Genomic DNA, 14,575 nt, shown 5'->3' on the forward strand with positions numbered 1-14,575 from the left:
TGTTCTCAGTTAGCGGGATGGATTAGACTCGGAGACTACTTCAGAACCCCATTGAAGAAGAAATGACAGAGGGATTTAATTGCTTTGAACTTGGACTCTCATATGCCTAAAAGTGCTCTTTAAAATTTGACCAGGTTATCTTTGTTTCTTCATATGTCTGGTTGGTATTTTGTAGGGTAGCTAGACGTTTAATAAATGTTTATGTAACACAATGCTACTACTATCATATTGTACATTTAAAAAAAATAATAATTAATTAATGAATAGGTGTTTCATACACGTTGATGCGCGATATTAAATAGAGATAGGGTGATACTTTTTTCATAAAATGTCAGCGCTTCCTGATCAATCTTTTCTTGACTATAATCTAACTTGCCACCACTCTGTGCATGCAGCGCTTCGAAGACGCTGGCGCTCCTGCGCCTAACTGCGCTGTTTATGCCCATCAATATCCACTTGTACATGCCGCGTATAGTAGTCCATATCTACCTGCTGTATAAGTCAAAACCTAGAACCTTTACAATAAATGAATTGGTAATAGACATTTAATCGCCTGCAAAAACGCGCACACACACTATTTGAAATTAGAGATGTCTTGGGAAACACATGCTGAATGAATTTTTGAATATCTTAAAGACTGAATATAGAGTAGCTGGATAACAAGGCAACGGGGGAGAGGTCAACAAATCACACGACAAAAAAAAAAGAGAGGATGAAAAGTGGACCGAGCCCACAAAACAAAACCTTATGATGAACATAAATCTGGTAAATCCATATAGCTTGCCAAGACACAAAGTAGGCCTACTCACTTTCAATTACCTCACGATATCCTGAGAAATCTGTATAATTGAAATATGAACACAGGCTATATACACCATGCCAAGGTGTCATTAAATTAATTCAGCTGTCAAATTCTTTTGTAATAATGCAATTCGGGGGTGCGGGGAGGGGGGGGGGGGCGTCAAAGCAGACACTAAGGGCAATGGCAGCTTTGGTTTACAGATGGCGCGAGGATATCTGACTAGTGCTCGATAAAGGGGGGAAACTGTACAATATTTATATGTTTAAATTGTCTTAAGAAATTCAACATATATTCGGTTCAATCCTCCCAAAAAACAACAGGGATACCGGCTTTGGATGTCTGATAAAAGTTTGGTGGTTTGGTAAAAAAAAACGTTTTTTTTATTAGACTACATCTGAAAAGGCTTTGAGATTTTCATTTATCTCCAAACGATGTGTCAATACATCACTATTAGGTTGTCATTATTATCATTATTACATTGGTTGGGAATGTTTGTATTCAAGTAAGAGCACACGTGTATATAAGTGGACTACAGGATCGTGAAAGTGTGACGAAACAGAATAATGTAGTCTACAAACACATGATACTTTCTACGCAGTCAATTGTTCAGTCTATGGACCATAACGCCAAGTTCATCATCTATATGATATTCATCATCTATATGGAGTAAGAAATCAATTGCCTCCGACATGTCAGAGGCCCATTCCCTGACGCCAGGTATTGTACTTGATTCTGTACTTGGCCTGAAGGACTTTGTGCAGCCAAGATACCTGACCGCCTTTTAACCTGCACCAACAACAGCCTATACACGTCATGCAAAGTTCAATTCTCTTTTTGGGAGAGAAGAAGTTGATGGTGATATAACAGTATAAGAGCTTACTGTATACTTAACAGATATTTAGACCTAATAAGGGAAAGGTGTTATTTTCTATATTTATGCAGCTCTCACAAAAGTAGTCTCGACTCGTAGTACATGCATAAAGTCTGTTGAATTTAAATGTAAACCGTAAAACAAATAGAGAACCTGCAATATAATATATTTACTTGTTAAAGCAAAAATGGATTTAAAGGCAATGCCCTTGTGGTACCTTTAGTGTCAAATGCCATTATTTATCAACTAGTGAAAACTTGTTACATTCTGTAGTTCAAAACTATGTTTTTCCCAACCCTGGTGTAACGCACTGAAGAGTTCACAACCCTCACTTAAATTGATCAAATTAGCCACATGTGTGAGTAAAGATAGGCGTCACAAAATGACACATGAACTTCCACTGAATGTAAAAAATAAATAAAAAAGTAAAGAAAGCTGTCCCCAATGAGCTGTGTGATTCTGAGGGAAATGGAAAAGCAGGTACTTACGTGCTATTAATTCTCTCTGTGACACGTGCTGTGGGTTCCCCTGCTTGCGACGGGACATTGCCCTGGCATTTACACTGGCATTGCCCGGAGACCAGCACTCTGAAGGATGGGCTCGCTTCCCTCCTATTGCCTCCTCCTGCTCGGCACTCAACTTTTCACGGGACCTCCACAAGACCGAGGCTCCTGCGCTCGGACCGCCGGCCGGGGAGAGTGGTTGGTCGGGCGTCGTGCTGTAGGCTAGTGGTCCCCTCGTTTGGAGATGCGAAAATGTCTTTTGCGTTTTGTCTCGTCGGTCCACTCTGCCCCTGTGTGTGTGTGACGCGACCGTGGGTAGCCTGGCTGTAGCCTACCTTCAATTCTATTTCACCTTCTCTCTTTAGGCTACTCACACCATTGGCAAAAGGTGTGTGAGAGAAGTGAGATCTGTCCAAGTAGAATAAAGAAAGAGATCAGACGTGGGGGAAATATCCTTGGATGATTGACGGTTGTTGTGAGTGACAGTTGAGATCAAACACCGGCAAGTGTCCCTCCACCTCGTGAGAGAAAAAGAAGAATCAGAACGCGATGGTCAGCGCGCGCTGACAGCTCGGGTACCCAGACTGTGTCCAGTCAATGGCTCAGCCTTACTTCGTTTCTTCTTTAGAAAAATACGAAAAACTCAAATAAAAAAATCGTAAACACACACAATTACAATAATTGATGATACAATTTTAGAAAACTATGAATCCAATTTTTCTTCTTGGGCACTTGGGTATGGCCAAGTGATGGACACTTCTCTTGGTGCAGCCTTGAGCATGCAATGCCAGGTACTTTTCAGTCTCCTCAACTCCAAGTGCTCTGTCCCCTTGTACGGCTCTGTGGAGACCGGGCATACAGGCTGCCACCTCCTTTCTCAATAAATCAAGACCTGCACGCTTTTCTCTCCCCTTTCTCTGTGTGAGTGTGAAGATGGCGGAGTGAGTCCTGCTTCCCCCGAGCTCTCTGTCTCTCTGTGGCTAGAGCTGGCTCCGTACAATGGGATAAAATTCAAGTTCAAGTGCGGACGTGACGTTAAGTCTACAGTGAGAAAGAAAAATTGGAGACTGCAAGAGCACTGGGGGCGACTAGTGGTGGCTTTTCACAACTATCGGATCACCAGCAGCAAACAGTGGACAGCGCACTGCCGCCGTCTCTCAGAGAGAGCAGCAGTGGACGAAGCCGCTCGTTCTCACTGCCTCACAGACACACGCTGAAGGGAAACTCGCTCAGTTTCAGAAAAAAAGAGTCACTTTATTCTTTATTCATGTTATTCAGAAAAGTGTTCAAATATTTTTTATCTCTTATTGACCTTATGACCTAAATAGATTGTTGATTTTTTATTTTTTGCTCAGACCTACTGGGCATATTGCAAGAGCATTCATATCAAATGCATTCATTGTCAGCCGTGAAATATAATTCATTAGAAATATAATGAAAGTGGCGATTTGTTTATATATAAGGTCACTTATTTTATACGTGGATGACGTTATGATGTGGTCAACAAGATGTTTATTATATTTGCGCGTATTTCTGTCTGCGCTTTTGGCGTCCTGGTCTATTACAGTTGGAGCTGATAAGGAGGTGGAGACACTTGTCAGTCGAATAGACGTTCATATAAAGTATGCCCTCTTACATTTTCCATAGGCTATAGACAACATTAGACCCGTTTTCTGAAAGCCTTCCCTATGCGTGGAAATGTGTCGGTGCAATGAGAAACATTTTAACATCGATGCATTTTGTTCAGAGATTTTATCATAAAATACTAGAACATCTTAACTCACTGCAAATGATCAGCATAAACACTGGATGTCATTTGATGTTGATTAGTCATCATTGTCTGCAATGTTTGTTTGATGTTTCAGACAAAAAAAAGTGTAGCCTACCGTAGTGCGTCTTATTTATCTCTGAATATTAGTTCTCCGCAGACATTCCTCGATATGCATTTAGATTTGTTAAGCGTTAGATATTCTGTGATAAATGTATCATGACCTAGTAAAAGACGCTAAGCAAATTCCAAGCTTCAAACGCAATTCATCAGAGGTCGATGAAATATATATTGTGCTTAGGCCATCTGTGAACCTTATTACAGGGTTATAGACAACCTGGCTATAACCTATCCTCTATGTGTCTTATTCGCTATTTACAAGATTTACACATGATTCGGACTCACCCGTTCAGCCTAATGTTAGTGTCCAACGATTGGAAGAATTAAGTATATGTTTTTGAAAAATGAACCGGAGTGCAAACTATTGACACAACTGACTCATTCCTGCGGTCCTAGTCAAAATCTATTTCAAGATAGTTATTGTGAGTATGGTACTCTACCAGGCAAGCATTTCAAATTAAATAACCTCCTTTGTCCTAATTCTGCACACTGGAGTTCAAATCCATCATCAGGGGCTTATCAACATCATGACAGCCATAAATGAGAGAAATACACTTCCAAGTGAAATTCATGTCAAGCTGAAAATGAGAAACACACAATGAGGCCCAGAATGGGAAACAGACCCAGATCATACTGTGGCAGCAGCATCTATGTTGTACAATGCAGATGATCCAGTCACAATTCTCTGCTCTGCACCACTACTGACTACCTGCCTGTGTGTCACGGCTCCAGTGAATGTGAGACTTTGAGACACGGGATAGCGTGGCACTTAGTAAAATAGTGAGTTTGAGCTGAGATTCTCCCTACTTGGGTCTGTGCTGGTAATCTCCTGCATGTCTTAGTGGGAGCTGATTGATGATAGAGGCAGGCAGGGAGGGGAGAGAGAAAGACAGACAAGCAGACAGACAGACTGGCTGGCAGTGAGGCTGGCAGGAAGAAAGCCAGGCAGTGGTCACAGTGACACAGTGAGAGAGGATATAGATAATGGTGTGTGTGGGGGGGGGGGGGGGGGGGTGTTCTAAAGAAGACATTAGGAATTAATTGAATTAAAGAGGTGGGGAGGGGGTTTACAAAATAATCAACTTATTCATTTCAACACAATTTAGAGTGGGTCTGTTCTGGTCAAAAGAAGGGCAATATGTGGGGAATAGGGTGCCATTTGAGATACTACGTCTGTGCTGTGGTGCATATGGTTTTGATCTAGACTATGATGCTAAGTGGTAATATTTCTCCCAACACTCTCACTCAACTTTCCACCCAGAAGTGCTATCTATCTAGGCTTTTTTCAAATGTGACCTATGCTAACGGGCTATATGTGATGCAAGGGATTCACTTTGTACAAAAACAAACACACAAAAAAACGTTTCAAAGATGTTTCCTAGTGGAGGGAATCACGAGGCATCAGAAAGAGAAGTGGGATTTTTGTTTGTTTCTCTAGACATGCATGAAAGGTCAACAGTCAAAAGAAAACATGCCGGTCATCCTTTGCTCTCCACATTTCTATCACGTTGATTGGCTCACGCCTCAAGATTATGCCTACTCTTCCAGCTACTTAACACCCATCTCCACATCTCACCAGCTGGATTTGTGGGCAAACCCCCTGCAAACCCCTTTCCTCAACTTCCATTTTCTCTTCCTCTGGCTGTGTTTTAATCCATGCATCACAGCTTCACACCGCACCGTCTCAAGATGTTTTCTGCATATTTATCTCCAAGTGGGGCCGGGTCAGGTATTCATCTCTCCTCCATCTCTCTGATGATCGCAGGGGAATCCAAAAAGGCCTGCTATCCCGGGGTTTTTATCCCCGGTGCGTTCACGACGCGGCCCACTAGCTGAGCCTCCCTCTCACATCTAGATTAGGGGGAGAGAAGGGTTTGTTCCCGTGCCAGGTGTTGTCAGGCCCCACGGATCTTCTCATCTGGTGAGGAACCATGAAATACGCCTCTATAAGCCTTAGTGGCCCGTTGCTCATTGAGACAGACTGCCGCTACTGCAGAGCGATGTGTAACACCACCTCCCCGCCTCAATGAATGGACTTTGTTACTTTGTTTAGTCCTCCACATCGCCTTGAGTGCTCTTCCCTTCTTCTTCTTCTCTCTCTCTCTCTTTCTTTGTCGACACCAGTCCCTTTCCTTTCCTTTCTTCGCGGCTAGTCTTGGCTGGGGCTTCGAGCTTCAGCTGTCTTCAGTAGCAGCTTGACAAACTCGGAGCCAAGCGCTTTCCTCCTTCCCTCCACACACCAGCACCAGTGGGAGGACATAAATAGACGTTTTCATGCTCATTTACAATAAAAAAGCAGGGATTGCAGGTTCTTCCAAATGATGTCTTTATCATATGTATAACAGAACACCCACCACCTATTTGTAAGGATGTATCCAACGGCTTTGTCCTTGTATTACTTAGCTGAAGGCATTACGCTGAAATGTAAATCATTGTCATGTTTAAGACTTTCAGTATATGCCAATGGTTTTAGGGGTTATGGGAAGTAACATATGAGTGTTGGATTAGTACTGATTTCTTGGTGAATCACTGTAGTGGAGGCAGTGGTCAGTTGAAAGGGCCTGCATTTGTGGACTGTAATGGAATGATAGAAACACTCCTGTTGTCTCATTAAAATGTGAAAGGTCACCAACTGACAAAACGTCCATATTTGGGCATCAAACTGTAATCACAGTTGGGCAAAGTGAAATGTTCTCATCAGACCATTTCAACAGCATCATCCAGATTAAGAAGAAGAAGAAGAAGTGAACTGTCCATTTGTGACTTGGCTACCATGCATGGCTTAGCGGGACTCTCAGAATGTGCGCTTTGTCCTTCTGCTCTCTGATTGGTTCATTACTCAGACCCACGCTGGGCAGGTGCAGTCAGTCACCTCTCTATTGCATCATTTCCTCCCTATTGAAAGTTCCAGGGCCAATTCCTTTCTGAGCTGAGGACAATCAGTGTTATAAGTTATGGGGATGTCGCCACGTCGACACTTCCTGGATGTAAATGTCCTGTTTTCCCCCCCTAATTTCATTTGCATATATAGTATATGCAGTGTTTGGGTTTTATGCTAATGCTAAATAAGCCGTTTCTCTGGGCTAATGATTCTAGCTGGCGATTAGAGGATCATTTACGGGACATAGAGGTGTCCTTAGGATTCTTTAGAACTCTTCGTTCCTAAAGAACAACTGTTCAGGAACTGGCTCGCTGATATCCATGTTTATTTGTCCAGATGCAAGTTGACAGTATGGCAGGACGTGGAATGGGAGAGACTCATTTTACAGAACAGCGAGAAGAAATGCAACAGAGCTCTAGAGTCATAGGGTTTTCGAAACACTTGTTTTCACCCAATACTTTAAGTATTTTTCACTCTCACTCAGAGGACTTGACACTACCCTCCAGAATATCATATGAAACAATTCAATGTTAGCAGACAAAGAGGGAGAGAGAGAGAGAGTATAAATACTTTAGAATCCATAGTTCCATAGATATAGCTAGAGGGAGTACTTAAATATTAGCCCGTATTCGATTTTGTATTGAACTGGTAACAGTGCTGGGAGATATGAATGTGATAGTGCTAATTCCTCTATAGCCATGTAATGTCTCCCAGACAGACTTTTTATGCAACAGTACCCTCTGTTGGCTAGCAGCTGCCACATGCAAATTACAGGCCTCTATCTGCTCAGAGCAGTCTTCGCTCGCTAGCCGCAATTTGGGCCCCCTTCCTCCGCTCCCCTCTACCATCGTTCCTGTTACCCCACACCTTCTCGCTGGATTAAAGGGAAGAAGGGACAAGAAGAATGGTCTTGTTTCTTGTCTTCAGTGAAATCCTACAGTTTCTCCTTGTTCTAGAACTGGTCTGACTGTCTGAGTCCATTTGAAAGTCAACGTTAAGTTTAATTGATCACTTTCATTTCTCTGTGTTTTGACTGTCTGTTCTGTGTCACAGCTACATGTCGTTACCTAAGCTCCCAGACAGTGACTACACTGTAGCCAAATTAAGAGATAGCAGGTTGATTTTAAACATTACCTGCCCTGAAATAATATTCACTTTGGGTGTCCTCCTTACTGCGTGTGTATGTTAAATGTTTCATTAAAAGGTTTTTTTTTAATTATTTTTTTTACACCGTTCCTATAATAGACGTTGAGAATTAAAAGTAACCTTTATAAAGTGTTAAAGAGCGCTCCCAAGACGTTCTCCACATGAGTCGAAGAGAGTTTCAAGTGTTTGAGGGGGAGCGAGCGAGCAGAGAACAAGCCCTTAATCACAATTAATAATATCAAAGTTGAAATGATTCCTTTTAAAGGGAAAATGCTAATGATAGGTTTATTTAGAACAAGTTAACACATTCCCCAGCTCTGCTCAGCTCTACTGAATCCCAAGCTCTCATTATGAGCTCTCCAATTTACTCTCTCTAGTCTTTATCAAAAAGGGTTGGGGTGTTTACTTTAGGGTAAAATAATGGTATTAAAATGAACTAATCTGGATCGGATGGGGCTGGTTGTTAGTTAATATATGTGTTGGTCGTTATCACTGATTAATTATATAAGGAGGGTAAAAACAACCTAAAAAACGATGCATTTAGAGCTCACAGAGCCAGAAGTGTCTTTACAGCGTAATTAGATATCCATTCAATTACCAGCTTTATTTATGAGACTGCCTTGTGATGTCATAACGCGGTCATGTGCTTATTTTGTTTGTTTTTTCCCCCCTCTTCTTTTGTTGTTGTGTGGAATGGAACAGAAAGCCCGTTTTTATTGTTGTAACCTATTATACCCATACTGATCAGACTGATCTCATTTGATGTAGGCTGTTTGATTGAATCGTTTACACATTTTGACAGCGCTCCTTCTCTGTCCCACTCTTTAAATCACCAGCACACACATGCACACAGTGAGAGTAAATAAATGTGCCCTTTAATTCCCTTTTCAGCTAGAGAAGGGAAATAAGTTCAGGACGGCATTCCGTTCGCTTAGATGGTGCACTATTTTTGACCATCGGCCTCTTGATTGCATATGTCTTACTGTAGTTAATGCTTGGTGGAAGCACCTTTGGCAGCCATTACATCTGCAAACATTTTGAACACGATTCTACCGACTTTGCACAGCTCTTAGGGCCACATACACTTAGCGTAGAAAACATTAAGAACATCCACCTAACATTGAGTTGCGCATAGCTTTCACCTGGATTCACCTGGTCAGTCCGTCATGGAAAGAGCAGTGTTCATAGTTTTCTACACTTGGCGTAAATATACATTTTTTTTTGTTGGTCAAAATTGTTCAAGCTCAGTTAATAGACGTACAGCAATATTCAAACCACGTCACTGATTTTCAAGCAGATTCAAGTCGGGACTGAGACTGCACCGGTCAGGAACACTAAAAGCCTATTGGAAAGCCATGCAGGTGTATCTTTAGCATAAACATTTGTGTCATTGTCCCGCTGAAAAATAAAACCATCCTAGGGTTAGGTATTCAGAAGACGAGGCAGGGTTCCCTCTACCTTTATAGAGTCTGCTGGTGACATGCATACCCGGACCACGACGCTGACATTTATATTTGTTTATTTAACCTTTATTTAACAATATCTAAGCCATGACAATTACAGAGGGTCAACGACATTGCATCCACTCCACATTACTGGCCTGTATGACAAAGTTAAAAAGTGAGAGAGATGGCCCATCTCTCCAGTAAAGGAATGTGCCCTTTCATTCCCTTTTCAACTAGAAAAGGAAAATAAAAGTTAAAGACTGAGTCTTAAATGGCACCCTATTCCCTATATGGTGCACTACATTTGATCATAGGCCTCTGGGGCTGTGGTCAAAGTAGTGAACTACATAGGGACTATGGTGTTATTTGGGACATAGACCATGCTGTGATAATAAAGATGTATGATCTAAAGCTGTCTGGATATTCCAGGATGCTCCATGCTTCCAGCTTTGTGTCAGTATCCAGACGATCCACGCCCAGACCAGGAGGCCGGGGCCAGGCGCTCTCCGACCCCGCTAAATGAGAAATAAACATTGTTGGGGACGTCAAGGGGCCAGGAGATCTCTTTAGGAAGCCCCTCTCCTTCGGGGGAACCCCAGCGGGACGTGGTCGGCCTGGCCAGTGGAAACAGCGGGACTAAATGTGATTGTTGGAGAAGAAAAATGGCAAAAGAGTGTGACTAAATCAGTTAGTTTGGCAGTCGGATGGTCGGTAGGGCAGGCATACTTCCACTGCTCCCAGGAGAGAGATGGGGGGGGTGGGGGGGGAGAGGGAGAGAAGGAGATAAAGAGTTTGGCAGGCGGATGGTCGGTAGGGCAGGCATACTTCCACTGCTCCCAGGAGAGGGGGGGGGGGGGGGAGAGGGAGAGAAGGAGAGAAAGAGTTTGGCAGGCGGATGGTCGGTAGGGCAGGCATACTTCCACTGCTCCCAGGAGAGAGAGGGGGGGGGGGGCAGAGGGAGAGAAAGAGTTTGGCAGGCGGATGGTCGGTAGGGCAGGCATACTTCCACTGCTCCCAGGAGAGAGAGGGGGGGGGGGGGCAGAGGGAGAGAAAGAGTTTGGCAGGCGGATGGTCGGTAGGGCAGGCATACTTCCACTGCTCCCAGGAGAGAGAGGGGGGGAGAGGGAGAGAAAGAGTTTGGTAGTCAGATGGTCGGTAGGGCAGGCATACTTCCACTGCTCCCAGGAGAGAGGGGGGGGGGGAGAGGGAGAGAAAGAGTTTGGTAGTCAGATGGTCGGTAGGGCAGGCATACTTCCACTGCTCCCAGGAGAGAGAGGGGAGAGAGAGAGAAAGGGAGAGAAAACAGATTTGTGCTCAGTCCTCAAAATAACAAAAATACACAAAACCCTGGCATCAGATGGAGAAGCTGCCAAAGGCCCCACATTCCCAACAATTACCTTATTCTTCTTCTTCCTCCTCCTCAGCCCCCCTATTCAGCCTCTATTCCTGCCTTGTTATTGCAGCTTTTCCCTTCTCCATCTTGGCGCGCCTATTACATGTGCTGCTGTTGTGGATCGGTGATAAAGTGCCTGCGAACCTTGTCGTTGTCCCCATGTGACAAACTTAACGGAAAAGTTGGGACAAGTTCAAATCACCTCTAGATTCCCCCAGAAAGTCACTCTTCTCATTTAAATAGGCCTGAAACGTTTGTAATATGTTACCATATTTGGCAAATAGCTGAATGTGTTTAAATAATACTGGCCTATGAGCCGGACTGCATGCATCATGTCTGTGTATGTGCATGTAGGATGTACAGTACGTTCGGAAAGTATTCAGACCCCTTCACTTGTCCACATTTTGTTACGTTACAGACTTATTATAAAATGAATAAAAATAAAATAAATGCCCTCATCAATTTTGGCACATTTCTAAAAAAGAAATAATAAATACCTTATTTACATAAGTATTCAGACCCTTTGCTATGGGACTCAGGTGCATCCAGTTTCCATCGATCATCCTTGAGATATTTCTAAAACTTGGTTGGAGTCCACCTGTGGTGAATTCAATTGATTGGACATGATTTGGAAAGGCACACATCTGTCGATATAAGGTCCAACAGTTGACAGTGCATGTCAGAGCAAAAACCATGCAATGAAGTAAATGGAGTTGTCTTTACAGCTCAGATACAGGCTTGTGTCGAGGCACAGATCTGGGGAATGGCACCAAAACATTTCTGCATCCCTTGAAGGTCCCCAAGAACACAGTGGCCTCCATCATTCTTAAATGGAAGAAGTTTGGAACCACCAAGACTCTTCCTAGAGCTGGCCTCTCAGCCAAACTGAGCAATCGGGGGGAAGGGCCTTGGTCAGGGAGGTGACCAAGAACCCGATGGTCATCCTGACAGATCTCCAGAGTTCCTCTGTGGAGATGGGAGAACCTTCCAGAAGGACAACCAAATCTGGAGCACTCCACCAATCAGGCCTTTATGGTAGAGTGGCAGATGGAAGCCACGCCTCAATAAAAGGCATATGACAGCCCACTTGGAGTTTGCCAAAAGGCACCTAAAACTCTCAGACCGTGAAAAACAAGATTCTCTGGTCTGATGAAACCAAGATTGAACTCTTTGGCCAGAATACTAAGCGCCACGTCTGGAGGAAACGTGTCACCATCCTTACTGTGAAGCATGGTGGTGGCAGCATCATGCTGTGGGGATGTTTTTCAGTGGCAGGGACTGGGAGACTAGTCAGGATCGAGGGAAAGATGAACGAAGCAAAGTACAGAGAGATCCTTGATGAAAACCTGCTCCAGAGCGCTCAGGACCTCAGACTGGGGCGAAGGTTCAACTTCCAACAGGACAATGACCCTAAGCACACAGCCAAGACAACGCAGGAGTGGCTTTTGGACAAGTTCCGGGCTCCGCGACCATCTGCTCAAAGAAAAATCTGCACACGACTGAATGTAATTGGGCACCCCTGAGTCTAGATGATGTAAATGTAAATATATTTACATTTGTATCAACACGCCCACGCGAAGAGATTGAGCAATTTCAATGGTAAAAGGAGGCTCAGGGGCCTCCTGGATTCGCGCCCAGGCTCTGTCGTAACCGGCCGCGACCGGGAGGTCCGTGGGGCGACGCACAATTGGCCTAGCGTCGTCCGGGTTGGGGAGGGCTTGGTCGGTAGGGATGTCCTTGTCTCATCGCGCACCAGCGACTCCTGTGGCGGGCCGGGCGCAGTGCACGCTAGCCAAGGTTGCCAGGTGCACGGTGTATCCTCCGACACATTGGCGCGGCTGGCTTCCGGGTTGGATGCGCGCTGTGTTAAGTATCGGAGGACGCATGACTTTCAACCTTCGTCTCTCCCGAGCCCGTACGGGAGTTGTAGCGATGAGACAAGATAGTAGCTACTACAATAATTGGATACTACGAAATTGGGGAGAAAAAGGGGTAAAAAAAGAAAAAAGAAAAAAAGAAAAGGAGGCTCAGGAAAATAAAAAATGTGGAATCATTTTGAGGAAATAAAAAAAAGTGATTAGACATTCAGTGATGATGAATTAAAAAGACTGCATGGGGGCTTTAATAAATGTTGAATTGAGAAAACTAACAGGGCTCTCTTGTTGTTACTCTTGTGGCTCCCTCATCCCTCTAGCATCATGACCCAACCTATACTGTAGCTTTTGGGGGTTTTGTTGTGAACAAAGGCAGTGTTTCTGTCTGTGTGTCTACGCATGTCTCTAACATTCACACAAACTAACTCGATGTTGGATTAACGTGTGCCATGTATGTGTAGGCGTGTCCTACCGTTGACTTCTTCAATTTGTCACTCAGTGGTTTGTCGTCGTGCCGTTTGGAGTTTAGAGCCTGGAGTTACAAAGTCAATGTTGCGTCCGTATTCATATTGAAATGAGAAAAAGGAGATTTTGTTGTTTTCTCTTGTTTTCACTCTTAGGTCAGGACAGTGGAGGAGAATTCCCAACAGACACTTGGCAGTGTTTTTGCCTCTTGAGCCGACCTTAAGCTTATAAGATGACCAAATCAAAATTGTTACCATATTATTTCAACAAATATTGAAATGAGTAGCAGAGCAAGGACCTCGTTGTCACTCCCCTGATGAATATCCAACTGGGCTGGAACTCGGGTTGTCTGTGCGGCCACATGTGTGTGTATGCGAGTGTGTGTGCGTGTAGGGAGAGACAGGGCTACCGTGATGGATAGGGCTGGCTGCATCTGTGGCTGGCCTAACAAGACTCACCTATAGTTCAACCTGATAACAGCAGCGAACAGTCCCCTCAGAGGTAAATATGGCCTTCATTTACATGGAGCAGCTCGGTGTGTGTGTGTGTGCGCGTGTGTCATCAGACAGTTTATACTATTGAGGGGAGTCATCATGATGCAATTACAAGCAATCCATTTAAATCCATTCATAGTGACTCACACACACACACACACACACACACACACTCTCTCTGTCAGGAGGGCTTTGTAGCTACACTTAAAAATCAAGGTGTAATTTCAGAGCTAAACCCCTGAATGTTGTTGAAAGAATCACTTTCTCAAACAGGAAGATTTGATTGGCTGTGTATCGGACGCTGATCCAGGGGCGGGGGTTCGATCCCCACTTACGCCCTAACTTGATTTCTCTCTGTACTTCCCTTTAAAATAGCTCCACCATCTTCCCAATGAAGCATACAAATATGAAACGGGCACAGAATTGAGGGACTAAAGGGGGGGATGTGATTGGTTCAGTGTGTCACTGGTGGGCCGTGACAGTGTCACACCCAACTGGACCTGGCCAACCTGCTTACTACCTGGGGGTCAGTGTTAGTGAGGGACAGTTTACACACATAATAACACACACACACACACACACAGATCTGATGGTGAATACTGGCGTTGCCATAGGAGACAGCAGTTTCAGCCCTCTCCAAACCCCATCCAGCACCATCAGCACTTTGAAAGATTGCCTTCATACTTTTCCTTATCACATCCCCCTCTCCCTCCCTTTCTCCCCCTTCTTCCCTCCATCCTCCCCTTCTTCCCTCCATACCCCTCTCCCTCCCTCCGTCTCTTCCAGGTTACCACCCCCTCAGCCCGGCCCACG

The 14,575-nt window shown here is 44.2% G+C and overlaps 1 protein-coding gene across 1 annotated transcript in view; it reads right to left on the bottom strand.

Moving 5' to 3' along the window:
• Nucleotides 1–3,150, bottom strand: part of bcl11ba (BCL11 transcription factor B a) — a 57,746-nt gene extending 54,596 nt beyond the window's left edge. The window contains 1 exon segment of the mRNA XM_036954640.2: nucleotides 2,162–3,150. Within this exon segment, the coding sequence (XP_036810535.2) occupies nucleotides 2,162–2,219 (58 nt within the window). The 5' untranslated portion in view covers nucleotides 2,220–3,150.
• Between the last annotated feature and the right edge of the window lie 11,425 nt (nucleotides 3,151–14,575).

The sequence above is a fragment of the Oncorhynchus mykiss genome, chromosome 19 (assembly GCF_057628025.1).
Source record: "Oncorhynchus mykiss isolate SJ-2025 chromosome 19, ASM5762802v1, whole genome shotgun sequence".
NCBI classification, from domain to species: Eukaryota; Metazoa; Chordata; class Actinopteri; order Salmoniformes; family Salmonidae; genus Oncorhynchus; species Oncorhynchus mykiss.